General features: G+C 57.7%; 2 protein-coding genes across 3 annotated transcripts; both read right to left on the bottom strand.

Annotated features, from left to right (window-relative positions):
• Positions 1–3,148: 3,148 nt before the first annotated feature.
• On the bottom strand, positions 3,149–8,001 carry CHRNG (cholinergic receptor nicotinic gamma subunit). The gene is made up of 12 exons (XM_058843506.1): positions 7,574–8,001; positions 7,054–7,190; positions 6,902–6,946; positions 6,582–6,691; positions 6,332–6,487; positions 5,990–6,087; positions 5,015–5,218; positions 4,618–4,732; positions 4,258–4,372; positions 3,739–3,943; positions 3,503–3,636; positions 3,149–3,424 (listed from the first exon to the last, which is right to left on the bottom strand). The coding sequence occupies exons 1-12, from the start codon at positions 7,935–7,937 to the stop codon at positions 3,257–3,259; spliced, it is 1,851 nt and encodes a 616-aa protein (XP_058699489.1). The 5' UTR covers positions 7,938–8,001; the 3' UTR covers positions 3,149–3,256.
• A 610-nt stretch (positions 8,002–8,611) lies between these two features.
• CHRND (cholinergic receptor nicotinic delta subunit) lies at positions 8,612–12,696 on the bottom strand. 2 transcript variants are annotated; one of them, XM_058843509.1, is made up of 12 exons: positions 12,557–12,696; positions 11,749–11,894; positions 11,523–11,567; positions 11,323–11,432; positions 11,052–11,207; positions 10,735–10,850; positions 10,276–10,476; positions 9,814–9,925; positions 9,577–9,691; positions 9,182–9,383; positions 8,957–9,075; positions 8,612–8,871 (listed from the first exon to the last, which is right to left on the bottom strand). In XM_058843509.1, the coding sequence occupies exons 1-12, from the start codon at positions 12,600–12,602 to the stop codon at positions 8,689–8,691; spliced, it is 1,551 nt and encodes a 516-aa protein (XP_058699492.1). In that variant the 5' UTR covers positions 12,603–12,696; the 3' UTR covers positions 8,612–8,688. The 2 variants fall into 2 exon arrangements, with proteins under 2 accessions (XP_058699492.1, XP_058699493.1); XM_058843510.1 differs by lacking the exon at positions 11,749–11,894 and having other exon boundaries at positions 12,557–12,655.
• Between the last annotated feature and the right edge of the window lie 130 nt (positions 12,697–12,826).

Genomic DNA, 12,826 nt, shown 5'->3' with positions numbered 1-12,826 from the left:
CTCCTGAAGAGTTTGTTTTCTTTGTTGAGGGTGACCGTTTTAGGCTGTCTCTAGAAACATTCCTTGTACTCACAGCCATGACTAAGTGCTCCCTGTGCTCAGGCAGTTAGCACCTGGCTGGGCAGGGAGCAGGGCTGTTCCTGAAGCTGTAGTGGCATCCCTCTCTGTGTTTCTTGAGACCCATTGTCCTGTTGCTGCTTTTGGCACTTGTTTGTCACCAACTCTCAACCAAATGCTCTTTTCCAGACACAGTTTGTTTTCCCTGCTGTGGGCAGGTACTACTACAGCTGCTACTTAAGATTCCTTTTAAATACAACTCTCCCCTGCTGCTCTCCAGTGTTTGTTAGGGGGGATTTAGTTGCAATTACATTTTGGCAATCTAAGCAAAAATAGCCTTACAAGGCAGGGCTGAAATACTAGCTGCAGGTTTCTTTTATTCACAACACATTTAGCTTTTTGCAGATGACATCACTTAGGGCTTTAGTCCTGTTGTTGTGCCCAGCTGTGCGTCATGTCCACCTCTGTTATTTTGTGTACTCGCCCACTTCTTGCCTCTGATGCCCCTTGTCTAAGCTGGTGCTGATGAGTGCAGGCTTGCTATTAAATCTGAAAATGCTGCGGTCCTGCTGTGCTCGCCCTCAAATATGCTTTGTGAGTGAGCTGTGGAAGAGCCCTTCCCAGGGAGGTTGTTCCTCTCCTCCCACTGCCCCCGTGGTTGAGATTTAGAGGAACTCAGCAGAGGTTCCTCTTACTCAGCCTTGAAGAGAGTGAGCTGGCTGGGTGTGGAGATTTTCCTCTTTAAGGCTACTTTTCCTGAGGTCAGGAGAAAAGCAGTGGTTGAGCAGTGCCAAACACTAGGTGCCTTCTATAGCCTGGAGAGGCATGGAGCCAGACTGGTTTTTCCGCTGGACTTTTGCTTTGTGGTCCACTGTGTCCTGATAATGAGAATGGTGAAAACAGGCGTGAGGTTGTTTGGGAAGGGAAGGAGCTTCTGTCATGCTCTAGAAAGAAGTTTCAGATCCTCTTCATTCAGGAAGGAAGCCTTCAGCCACGGGAGCCCCAAATCTGTAGTGATTCAGGACCTTTTCTGCTTTCCTTACCCCAAAGGCTTTGAACACCCTTGAACTTTAAATCCCTGCAAAGTGACCTTTGGGAGAACTGGAAGAGCTTTGAGCCCTGGAGCCCAAAGAAGAGCATTCCCTTGAGTTCTTCTTTCCCAGGGGAATGCTGAGCCTTGGTGGGCTCATGGGCCCTGGGTGTCTCTGGCTACAGCTGGTCTCATGGGGGCTGATGGCTCTTCCCAGCCCACAGAGAGAGAGGAGTTCTCTGTGGAGGGAAGCAGTTGGAGGATGATGTTGCCTTGTCTTGGTGCTTTTTGATGGAGTGTGGGCACATGAGGTTGATACTGGGCTGAGGAGGATTTTCCTCTCACTGCACTCCCCCCATAACCTCAGAGGGTGACCTGCAAGGCGTTCCCCTGCCAGATCCTGCAAGGCACACCTGCTGCTCATGATCTGTGATGTACAGCTCTTGCTTTTGTTCTTGTCCCTGGAATGAGAAACCACGGAGATCTCCTAAGGACTCATAAAACTACTGCTTGGTGATAGTGGAGAGTGGGATCTCTGTCATGAGCTCCTGGCAGGCTGGAGAAGCTCACTCATTTCCACTTGTGCTGTATGGACATGCTGGAGCCTGAGCTCACTGGCAGAAGCAGCATCCCAGGAGTGGTAAGAAGTAGGTGACAGTACCTGGCCCTGGAGACTGGCAGCAGGGCAATAGGAAATCAATGGGAAATGGCCAGGCAAAGACAGACCAGAGCTCATCATTTATGCATCTTCTTGGGGACAGAGAGCCTGGGGGCTTTGGGCATGCCTTGTGCTCTGGTTTGGGCACCTTATGGCAGCTCCTGGCTCTCACAGGGCTGGGGACGCTGGGCCAGGAGGGTCTGTCCCTTCAGCCACTGAGAGGATGTGGCTGTGGCAGGACAGTACTGTGTGGTGCCATCACCAGCAAGACTGTGGCCATGGAGTATAGTGCCCCAGGACCTGCTTACCTCACCTGGGTCATGGGAGGTGACCCAGGCAGGGGGCAGGATCTCTGAGCACCCCTGCCTGCACCAGTGAGCACCATCCCCACCTCCTTCAAGGTGCCAGCTGCGAGCTCCATATTCACCTGGTGCTGTGGGCACCTTGCAGAAAGCAGGGGCAGGCTGGCACAGGCCCGATTGGTTCTGGGCCATGACCAGGATGCAGATGTCCAAAAAGTGATGTCTCAGCTGCTGTGTGTTTTCCTCCCTCCTCCATCTGTGCCCACAGTGCCCAGACCCCTGTCAGGCAGTGCCAGGGGCAGTTGTGGGCAGTTATCAACTGGTTTTCTCCCAGCAGCAGCAGAGGCAGCAGGTGCTGGGACTGTGAGGCTGATGCACAATCCTGTGATCCTGTGATCTTGGAGCCAGGCACAGGTGGCATGAGCTGGATCACAGAACAGCAGATGCTGCTTGCCACCATTCCCAGGCTGACCTCTCCCATCTCCCCTGCCAGCACAGACAAAGCCGGGGGCCCCAGAGGTCACTGAGGGGCACAGGGGGATGCAGCATTGCTGGGATGGGGGAAGGGGCTGCGCTTGACAGAGATGATCCCATAGGGCGAGGGAGGCTGGTGGGGGAGGGAGTCGTGCTGATGCTGATGCAGGATGGATGCCACAGGGCACATATCCCTGAGGGTGTTTGTGTGCCTGGTGGCTCAGTGTTTCCACCTCAAGCTGCTTGCTAGGGATCAAGGACAGCACTTTAGCTGTCCCCAAGATGCATAGTCAGGGCATAAATGGAGGGAAGAATTAGCTGCCACCAATCCCATCCATGGCTCCGCTGTTGCCCCAGAATGGGTGGCTATAGCTGTGATTCCTGCCCCACTGCCGTGACAGAGATGACAATAGTCCCATTTGTCTTGGGTTTGAATTTGTAAATTTGCAGTGGGGTGATGTGGTTCTTGTGGCCAGCACTGCTGCATGGCCCATTAGATATCTGACTCTGGTCCAGTTTTCCTGTGTCTCATCTCACAGGACTGTGCAGCTAAGAGGTGTGTGGCCAGCCTGCACAGGGTGTACAACCAGCCTCTGAGGTGGGTGGGCACGGAGCAGAGATGCCATGGAGCCTTGCAAGACTTGGGGACTTTATTTCCACATTCAGCACAGCATGAGCACCCCACATTCCTCCTTCCCCCATCTCCAGCACTTGGCTGGTGGGCACCTGTGAGCATCACTGTGGCAGGTACTGCTTGGGATCCCCAGGGAAGGGCAAGGGGGGTGCCTGATTGAAGTGAGCCACAAGAAAGATTCCAACAGTGCCACACACAAAGAGAGAGGCCATAATGAAGAAGCAGACACGGTCGATCACCTGTCCCACCATCATCCACTCTTCGCTCTCCTGCCAGTGGGACAAGAAGGGTGAGGGCTGCACCTGCTGCCCCCCGTGCAGATCCCTCTCCCCCCAGCCCTGACTCACGCTGCTGAAGTCGTTCTGCTCCCGCGTGGCATTGGCGATGTAGTTGCAGGCATCCACGCAGGCGCGGATCTCAGGACCTGCCTCCTCCAGGCTCTGGCAGAAATCCTGGGTACTGCCACTCTCCAGACCACGTCCTACGAGCAGCAGAGACAGCACAGTGGGCACCAGCAAGTGCTCAGCCACCTGGCACAAAGCCCAACTTCACAGGGAGGTGCCAACCCCTCAGGGTCACTCACCAATCTTCTCCAGCACAGTTTTCATCAGCCCATCTCTCTCTTTCTGCTTCTCAAAGAGCAGCTCGGTCCTGGCTTTCCAGAGCATGTACTCATCAGCTTTCACCATAAGCCCCAGGGAGCTGCGTCTGCGGATGGCTTGCTGAGGCCCTGGGGTCTCCTCTGGCATGGCCATGCCCAGGTAGTGAGGCAGAAGGTGCAGGAACACCTGGGCACAGTGTCACTTGTGGGGATCTGTCCCACTCACACCTCCCAGAGCACCCAATGGGTGTGACTGGTTTCCCTGGCAATGCTTGGAGCATGGTGCTATTGGGATGTTGGCACCTGTTGCTCCCCAGCGTTGGGAATGGCTTGGTGGCACAGTGTGGTCCACTGGGGACATCTGGGGCCTTCTCTTTGTGCCAGGACTTGCACTCAGATGAAGGCATGCCTGCCACTTTACTCTGCCAGGGACATGGCCTTGATCCCCAGATATCCATCCCACTCCCCCTGTATAAAGGGTAGGAGGATGATGGCAGGTACCTGGCGCACTCTCTGGGACATGGAATGAGTGTTGGGCGTTCTCAGGGAGACGTTGAGGACAATGACGGCATTCACCACAATCACCACTGTCACCACCATGAGGAAGGTCAGGTATCTGGGGAGGGGGCACAGAACCTCAGTAGGGCTGCTGGGTCACAAGTTATGGTCATGCAAGGTCCTTCTCTGTGCCTTCCTGGGCTGGAAGCTGGTGACTGGCAGTGAAACATGGGCAAGTGGTAGCCCACTGTCAGCTCCATCTGGGCTGAGGGTTATTTCTGTACCACGGTCCTGACCCTGGCCACTGGCTGCTCCACAGCACCCAAGACCCTGCTGGCACCCCTATCCCAATGTGTCACTTACTTCCCAATGAGAGGCACAGCCTGGGAGGTCTCAGGAACCTTCTGGGCAATGAGGAAGAGGAAGACAGTCTGGGCCAGGAGAACATTGATGGAGACAGTGCATTTCTGCCCACCCGCTGCCAAGGAGGGGCAAAGACAGAATTTGGCATAGAGCAGTGCTGTGGGCATTGCCCTCCTAAGGCAAAAGACCCCCACCCAAAAGCTGAATTAGACAAGTCCTGCCTTGAGGCATTAACTATGGGATACCTAGAAATTTACACACTCCCCTCAATCCAAATACTACAGGAGTGGGTGAGATGTGATGGTCCCCAAGCACAGAGGGGACGAGGAGCCCTTCCTGGAGTGTTGCTGTCCCCTTGCATATCCCCATGCCTGCAGTGGGCACGGTCCCAGTGTACCTTTGGCAGGGAGGAAGTAGACAAGCACAGCCATGGCAGAGATGAGGACACAGGGCACGATGATGTTGATGATGTAGAAGAGTGGCTTGCGCTGGATGATGAGGTAGAAGATGATCTGCTGGTACTGGATGTCATCTGGGGTGAAATGGTCCGCGTTGATGATCTTCCGAGCAGGGCGGTGCTTGATGGCCCATTCTCCATTCTCTGCATCGTGATGGTGCCAGGTGAGTCCCACAGTCCCCATGGGGGCACTGGGCCTCCAATCCCCCAGTCCAGGGAGGAAGGGGAGAAGATTGGTGATTGGCATGGGCCCCACAAGGCACCCAGGCTGCCCACAGTGCTAGAACCACTCATGAGGGAGATGAGCACTGTGGAACGTGCAAAATATCCCAAAAAGCAGTTGGATGGGGCAGCTGGGCACATATGGGTCACCTTTAACCCCTTGGGGGCTCCCCGGGTGGGGAGCTGTGGGGCTGGGGTCCCCCCATCTCCCCATTTCTGTAGTGTCACAGAGAGAAGCCAAGCATGACACTGGGTGACAGCGCTCTGCTCTCCCCTGCTCTCTGTGAGAGCGATAGATTTTTTCCCAGTCAAGATCGCAACTCAGGCCGGTAATGAAAAAATAAATCTCGCTGCCCGAAAAGCATTTTGTTCCTTCAATATGCAATTAAAATGTGATGGAAAACGTCATTGTTTGGCCATGACAGCTACGTTCCCAGCATCAATCAAGCTTGCAGGAGCGGTGCTCTCCAGCAGCAGCTGCCAGGCTGCAAGAGCCCCGAGTCGGGGGGGGTTAGAAAAACAAATCTCTCCCACACTCCCACTTCCACTAATAACTTAAGTGCCCATGTAATGGTGGGAGCTGCTAATAGTCCCTGCAGCCCTGCTTTTGGCAGCCACCAATGTAGCAGCAGACCTGTTGGATATCCCCTCTGGTGGGACACTCCTGTGCCATGGCTGTAGCTGCAGTGTTACCTGTGAAAGCCTCAGGGTCAATGAAGATCCACTCTATGGTCTGGCCATCCTCCACTGTCAGCAGCAGGTTGATTTCATTGGCGCTGTACGTCTGGGACCTGGGGAGAGACGAGGTGCTGGCACAGGCTGGCATGCAGCAAGATGGATGGGCAAAAATGCCAGTGTGGCACCAGGTCATGCTGGCCACATTCAGCTCTTCATTAGGGTACTTGGCTTGTCCATGGTGCCTCCTGCCAAGTGGCAGGGGACAGGCAGGTGGCACTTATCTGCCCAGGGGCAAAGTTGGGCATCCCATGCTAATCCCTGTGTCCCAGGAGGAGCTGCCGTGGTGCCCATGCTCACTGGAAGACCATGGTGCAGTTCTGCCAGTCAAAGGGGAAGTAGGTGACGTGGATGACGCAGACACTGCGGTAGATGGCAGGGGGCAGCCAGTAGATGCTGCCATCAGGGGACACCAGCACGTTGGTGTAGAGGGTGATTTCGAATGTCCCGTCGATGCTGGGGGGAAATGGATGGGCTCAGCCCCAAACTATGCCCAGGGGGCAGCTGCCAGCCCTGGGTGGGAGCATGTCCCCGTTGCCCTGTCACCTACTTGTTCTCCAGGACAATGTCTGGCAGCCAGACCATGGTGGAGGGCACCCGCAGCAGCTGGATGTTGTCATATTTCTCAGGGTCCCAGCTCAGGCGATAATCAGACCATTGCTGGGAGAAGGAGAGATGAGGAGGAGGGGTCATGGAGCCCCCCCAAGATGAAGGAGATTGTGAGCTGCCTGTGCTATGCCGTCCACAAAATGGGCTCATTTGGGGGTGCCCACAAAGGAAGGTGCACGTTACAGTGCCAGCCCCTCATGGGGTGCCACCCTGGTATGCAAACAGGTGGTCTTGATCCTGCCTAGAGGGGAGGGGTCTCACCATCTCGATCCAGACATTGGTGGTGAGGGTCTCCTCCCGTTCATTCTGGCAGGGAAGGAAGGAAGGAGAGAGATGGCTTTAATGCCCTGCCTTCTGCCCCACATGTGGGGACAAATTCTGTCCCACTGGTGGTACATGGGGGCATCTCTCACCAGGGAGATGAGGTTGGTGAGGGTGAGCTTGAGGGAGACATCGATGATCTCATCCCCTCGGGCCGGGCGCAGTTGTTGATTGTAGTTGGACATGAGGTCCTGGAGCAGCTTCTCCTCCTGGTTCCTGCAGGCCACACCTGGGAGGGCACACGCCGTGGGGACACCCCGGGGGGAAGACAGCGGGGTCACTGCTGCCCCCCAGACCTGATATGTTGAGTGGGGAGGCACAGGGGTGTGTGTGCGGGAAAGGGATGCCCAGGCGTGTGTTCCTGCGGGTGTGTGCGCTCGGCCCCATCATCCCGACAGTCCGGTCAGTGCCCCGCGGGCAGGCAGGGGTGCGTCCCCACCACAGCTCCCCCGGGGACCTCTCCTGGGCAGGACACGGAGGCAGGCGGCTGCCAGCACAGGGACAGCCCGGTGGGGCGGTGCCTGGCGCTGTGCTCCCAGGGGTGACAAACCTTGGTGCCAAGGTGGGGGCAGTCAGGTGCCCTCCAGGCCTGACTGGACGGGCAGATCTTACCTGCCAGGGTGCAGAGGACGAGGAGGAGGCCGTGGCCACGCATGGCGGTGCCGCAAGGGCTGGGGCTCCGCTCGGCCCCCTGCGCCGATGTGTTCTGGGCCGGGCGCCCGCCGGGACAGGACAGCTGTCCCCTGCCACCGTCAGCTGTTCCCAACAGCCACGGGGGCCCGGGAGGGACCACCCACTTCCCCCGCTGGTGGGGCGATGCCGCTTTGCCGGGAAGCTTCTCTGGCATTTCGTGCCGGAGAGGTTGGAACTGGGGCGAGGGGCAAAATGAGCTCCGTGCCTTGGGTTCCCCATGTCTCCCCCAAAGGGATGCATCTCCTTGCAGGTTATGGCAAAGGGGTGGCCCCTGCCAGCACATCCTGTCCCTGCCATGGCAGTGGCTGCCCCCAGACTATAGGGTGGGGAAGGGGCAGGCAAGTCCCATCCCATCAGCCTGGGGAGTGATGCACCCCCCGGGGGTTCAAATCCTTCCAGCCCTTGTGTAGGAGGGTCATGGGGAGGAGGGGATGGGGGTGTGGTGAGATTCCTGGCTCAGTGGAGAGGATGTGACAACTGTCCTGGGCCACTGCCGGTGGCGGGACGTCAGCTGTGTCCCCTGAAACCAGAGCCCTGGCATCCCACAGTTGACCTGTGGAAGGAGACACCTCTCCGGGCCCCCAGCCTTGCATTGTGGGATGGGGTGTGCTGGGGGGACACTGTGAGTCTGGCTGGGGGATCATGGGGGCAAGGGGAAAATGTGGGCACTGATGGCATCTCTGCCAACTGCAGTGGGTCTGCAGGGGATGGTGCCATGCTGGGGGGTCCAACTCCTTCCCCAGCCCATGCTGCCCCAAGTATCCAGCCCACAGAGGTAGCAGAGCCAGTACCACCACATCCCCTCTGACAATCTTCCCTTCCAGCCACAGCTGGGGTCCATCCAACAACAACTATTCCCTGGGTGGGCATCACCCTCCCCAGGACACACACAGTGTTCAGGTTGGGCATTGTGCCCAGTGGGGCCCACTGAGGGCAGCCACCAGTTCAGTGTCCCATGGCAAGAAGTACTCAGGTTTATTTTCCCAAACCAAGACAGGTGGGGAGAGGCTGGCCCATGGGATCCCCACACCCCTCTAGATGAAACGTTTGTTCTCCTCCCGGTAGTCGTAGGGGTCTCCAGCAAAGGGCAGTGGTGGCGGGTGGTTGTAGATGCCCATGAGGAAGATCCAGAGGGTGCCCACCACCAGTGTGGGGGTGATGATGAAGAAGCACAGGCGGTCCAGGGTCCGGGCCACGCGGTTCCAGTTGTCGACCTCCTGTGGAGAGAGCCAGGAGCCAGGCAGTGTGGGGACACAGTGGGCACAGGGAGCCCCCCTGCCCCCCCAGTGCCCATGGTCCCACCTCATTGTAGCTGTTTTCTTCCCTCATGTGCTTGACGATGTAGTTGGCATTGTCAATGACAGGTTTGATGTGCTCATAGGGCTTCTCCTCGCCTGAGTCCATGCCCAGCGGTGCCAAACCTGGAGATGAGAGGGGGTGGTGAGATGGGCTCCGAAGAGCTGCCAGCCCTGCAGACCCCATCCCCAGCACCCTTCCGTCTGTCCCCGCACAGGGGCTGTGGCTCACGGGCAGGGGTGATGCGGCTGGTCAGCCCGTGCCGCTCCGACTGCTTCTCGAACATGAGCTCGCTGCGGGACTTGACACTGAAGTATTCCTCCGCCTTGGCGATGTAGCCGGCCGAGCTGCAGCGCCGGATGCACGGGGCGCCCGCCGGGCTCTCGGACGGCTGTGTCATGCCCAGCAGCCTGGGCAAGCTCTCCAGGAAGACCTGAGACACAACAGGGAGTGTCGTGTCCCTTGGCCACCTCCCCAGTGTGTTGCTACCTTGTCCCCACTTTCTGCCCACAGACACCATCCGGCACAGATGCAGTGCCAGGGCTGTGCTGTCCCATGTCCTCTGTGGGGTAGAGCGTGACCCTTGTACCCACCAGTGCACCCACCCCAGCCCACACCCCGCTCACCTCTCTGACCCAGTCAGACATGATGTGGGTGCTGGGGGTGCGGAAGTGGAAGTTGAGCACCACGACGGAGATGATCACCACGGCTGTCACCAGAAGCATGATAAAAAGCAGATACCTGGTAGGGAGCATGGTTTTGGAGCCAGCATTGCCACAGGGACTGGGCACAGGCAGAGCTGGCCACTGGCACCAAGGGACTCCACAATGTCCCCGCTGCACTCAGTGGTGCCCAGAACTCACTTGCCGATGAGGGGGATGGCATGAGAAGTGGCAGGCAGGCGCTGGGAGATCAGCAGGAGGAAGACAGACTGGGCCAGGAGCACTGAGATTACCAGGGTCATCTTCTCACCACCTGAAGAACAGGTGAGCTCAGGGAAAACCTTGCCCCAAGTACCTCTAGTAGAGCCCCCAGTGCAGGGTTTGCTCTTCCAGTGTCCCCTGATACAGTGCCCCATATAAGGGTTTTCTGTTGTGGGAGTACCCTGGGGTCCTGTGTGGGATATCCTATGCCCAAATGCACCTCTGCCAGGATACCTGGCTGGGGTGATGGTGTTCTGCATGGGGATATTCCAGTTCCAGGATGTCCTCATGCTGGGCATTAAGGTGTTGCTGTGCCCCAGGACCTGGTGCAGGTGTGGGACACAGAGGTGCCCCATGGATGTGACTCCCATTACTGGCACACATGCCACAGGGCTCACTCACTGTCAGCAGGCAGGTAGAAGACGAGGATGACCATGAAGGCAATGAGGATGCAGGGTATGACGATGTTGATGACATAGAAGAGGGGTTTGCGCTTGATGATGAGGTAGAAGGTGATATCCTGGTGCTCACTGGTGTCCAGGGGAATGTCAGGGTAGATGTTTTTGCGGGCTGGGCGGTGGATGATTTCCCATTCCCCATTCTCTGCCAGGGCACAAGGGACAGCACACAGCATGGGGGACACCCGCCGTGACCATCCTCACCAGGTTCACTAGCACCAACCTCCCCCACCAGGGTGTGGATAGCATTCCAAGGTGGAATGAGGGCCAGGATGCCAAAGCCCCCGGTAGTGAACTTTCTCCATGGCAGTGCACCCCAGCTCCAAAGCATCCCCACACTGCTGTACCCCTCTTTACAGGGTGTCCCATTGCCACAGGACATAGCAGAGAACACCAGCATTACCTGTGAAGCCTTCAGGGTCTATGATGATCCACTCCACTGGGTAAGACTTCCCCGTGTCTGGGTCACTGTCCGTCTTCAAGTGCATGTTGATCTCCAGGGCACTGTATGCCAGCGACCTGGACCACAGCGGGGGGGACAGACAGTGAGGGGCTGCTTGGTACCCCCCACCCAACCCCCCCTGACCTCCAGCATGATGGACTTAGGCCACCAAGTCACCTACAGACCCCCACCTTGCTGCACCTCGACAGCAAGGGGAGGCGCTGGCAGCAGCAGCCACCCAGGCATGACACGGCCACCCTGACCCAGCTACCCAGCACCTGAATCTGAGGGAGCAATTCTGCCAGTCAAAGGGGAAGAAATCAACGTTGATGAGGCAGGTGCTGCGGAATATGGCAGGTGGCAGCCAGTAGACATAGCCCGTGTCGTAGATGAGGACGTTGCAGTAGTAGGCGACCTCAAAGAGCCCATCATTGCTGTGCCAAGAGGGAGACAAGGTTATGGCACTGTTGGGAAGGGGCCAGGAGAGTCCTGGACATGCACTGGGAACAGTGCAGAAAGATTGGGAGGGGAAATTAGGGCACAGCTCACTTGTTCTCCAGGACTATCTCTGGCAGCCACAGCATGTCTGGTGGCAGGCGGAGCACCTCGACGCCCCCAAACTCAGACTTGTTCCACTGCAGGCGGTAATCAGTCCAGCCCTGGAGGGGAGAATCCACAGCTCACCCCCTCACCATGCTGAGCCACCCCATGGTGGCACAACTGATGCTGTGACACCTGTCCCTACTTACATGCTCGAGCCATACATTGGTGGTGAGCGTCTCATCCACCTCTTTCTGCAAACAGAAACATGGGCCAGTGAGATGCCAGGGTGTCCCCCCAGCCCAGGACCCCCAACCCTCAGCAACCAGGGTTGGGAGAACAGCCTCAGGGTTCCCTCCCATGCACCCTCCCTCACACAGGGGGGAGGCATGGCTGGGGGGTACCCCACAGTGGACCCTCCCCACTGGAGCTCACCAGTGAGATTAGGTTGGAGAGAGTGAGGGCCAGGTAGACATCCACAGCCTCATCAGTGGAGACCACAGGGCGCAACTCTTTGTCATAGCCCTTCTCCTCAAACAGGTGGTGGATGAGCCGCTCCTCGTGGTTCACACAGAGCCCACCTGGGGGTTTGGGGTCAGGCAAACCAGGGAGCTCAAGGGTTACTGGGCCCAGTACAACCCTCCTAGGGATGCTCAGCAAGGGCAGGGTGGTATAAGAATAGAGGGGAGAGGAACAGGCCAGGACACTGCATGTCTGTGCTGCACAGGGGACCAGACGTGGACATGCAGGAATGGCAGATGTGTGGGAGCACACGGTCACACATGGTCACAGGACAAGGATGTGGGCACAGACACAGAGCAACACACAGATAGAAACCCAGCACAGAGAGGGACACAGACACGAGACATCTGGATACAGACATGGTGGAGGTGTGCACACAGGTGGCTTTACATACAGAACACACATGGACCAGTGCATGCAGGGACACATGGTCATAGACTGGGGACAGACAGGCACTTACAGGGACACATGGATACAATGACACTGTGCACTGGCAGCACATAGCCTGGGCAGGGACATGGCTCTGGGTGGCACAGCCACGAAAGAAGCACAAAGGACACGCAGTGAGCAGACTCTGCCAGGTAATACCCAAAATGCAGCCCTGGGGACCCTAGTGCCCAGTTTGGACCCTCCCACCATCATCCCCCACCAGCCCCACCGAGGGGGCCCATAACCCATGCAGCAGAGCAACAGGGCACCCCATGACCCAGACCCTGCTCACCCGACAGCATCAGTGGCCCGAGCAGGGCCAGCAGCAGGTTCCCCATGTGGTGCCCGCGGTGCCCTCACGCCGTGCCAGGCCCTGGCTGCTTCCCTGCCTGGCCTGGCTGAGCGGATGTCCGGCTGCCGGAGGGAATGGGAGATGGATGGTGCCAGGTGCTGAGGGGGAAGGGTACCGGCACCAGAGAGCCGCTCCAGCCCCTCTCTTCCGGCACCCCCACGTGCAGGAAAGGCGAGATGGGCAGGCACAGCTGGTCTTGCCAGCCCCACA

This window comes from Poecile atricapillus, chromosome 8 (genome assembly GCF_030490865.1).
Source record: "Poecile atricapillus isolate bPoeAtr1 chromosome 8, bPoeAtr1.hap1, whole genome shotgun sequence".
Classification (NCBI taxonomy): domain Eukaryota; kingdom Metazoa; phylum Chordata; class Aves; order Passeriformes; family Paridae; genus Poecile; species Poecile atricapillus.
The sequence above is the reverse complement of the archived record's forward strand: the minus strand, read 5'-3'. Positions and strand labels throughout refer to the sequence as shown.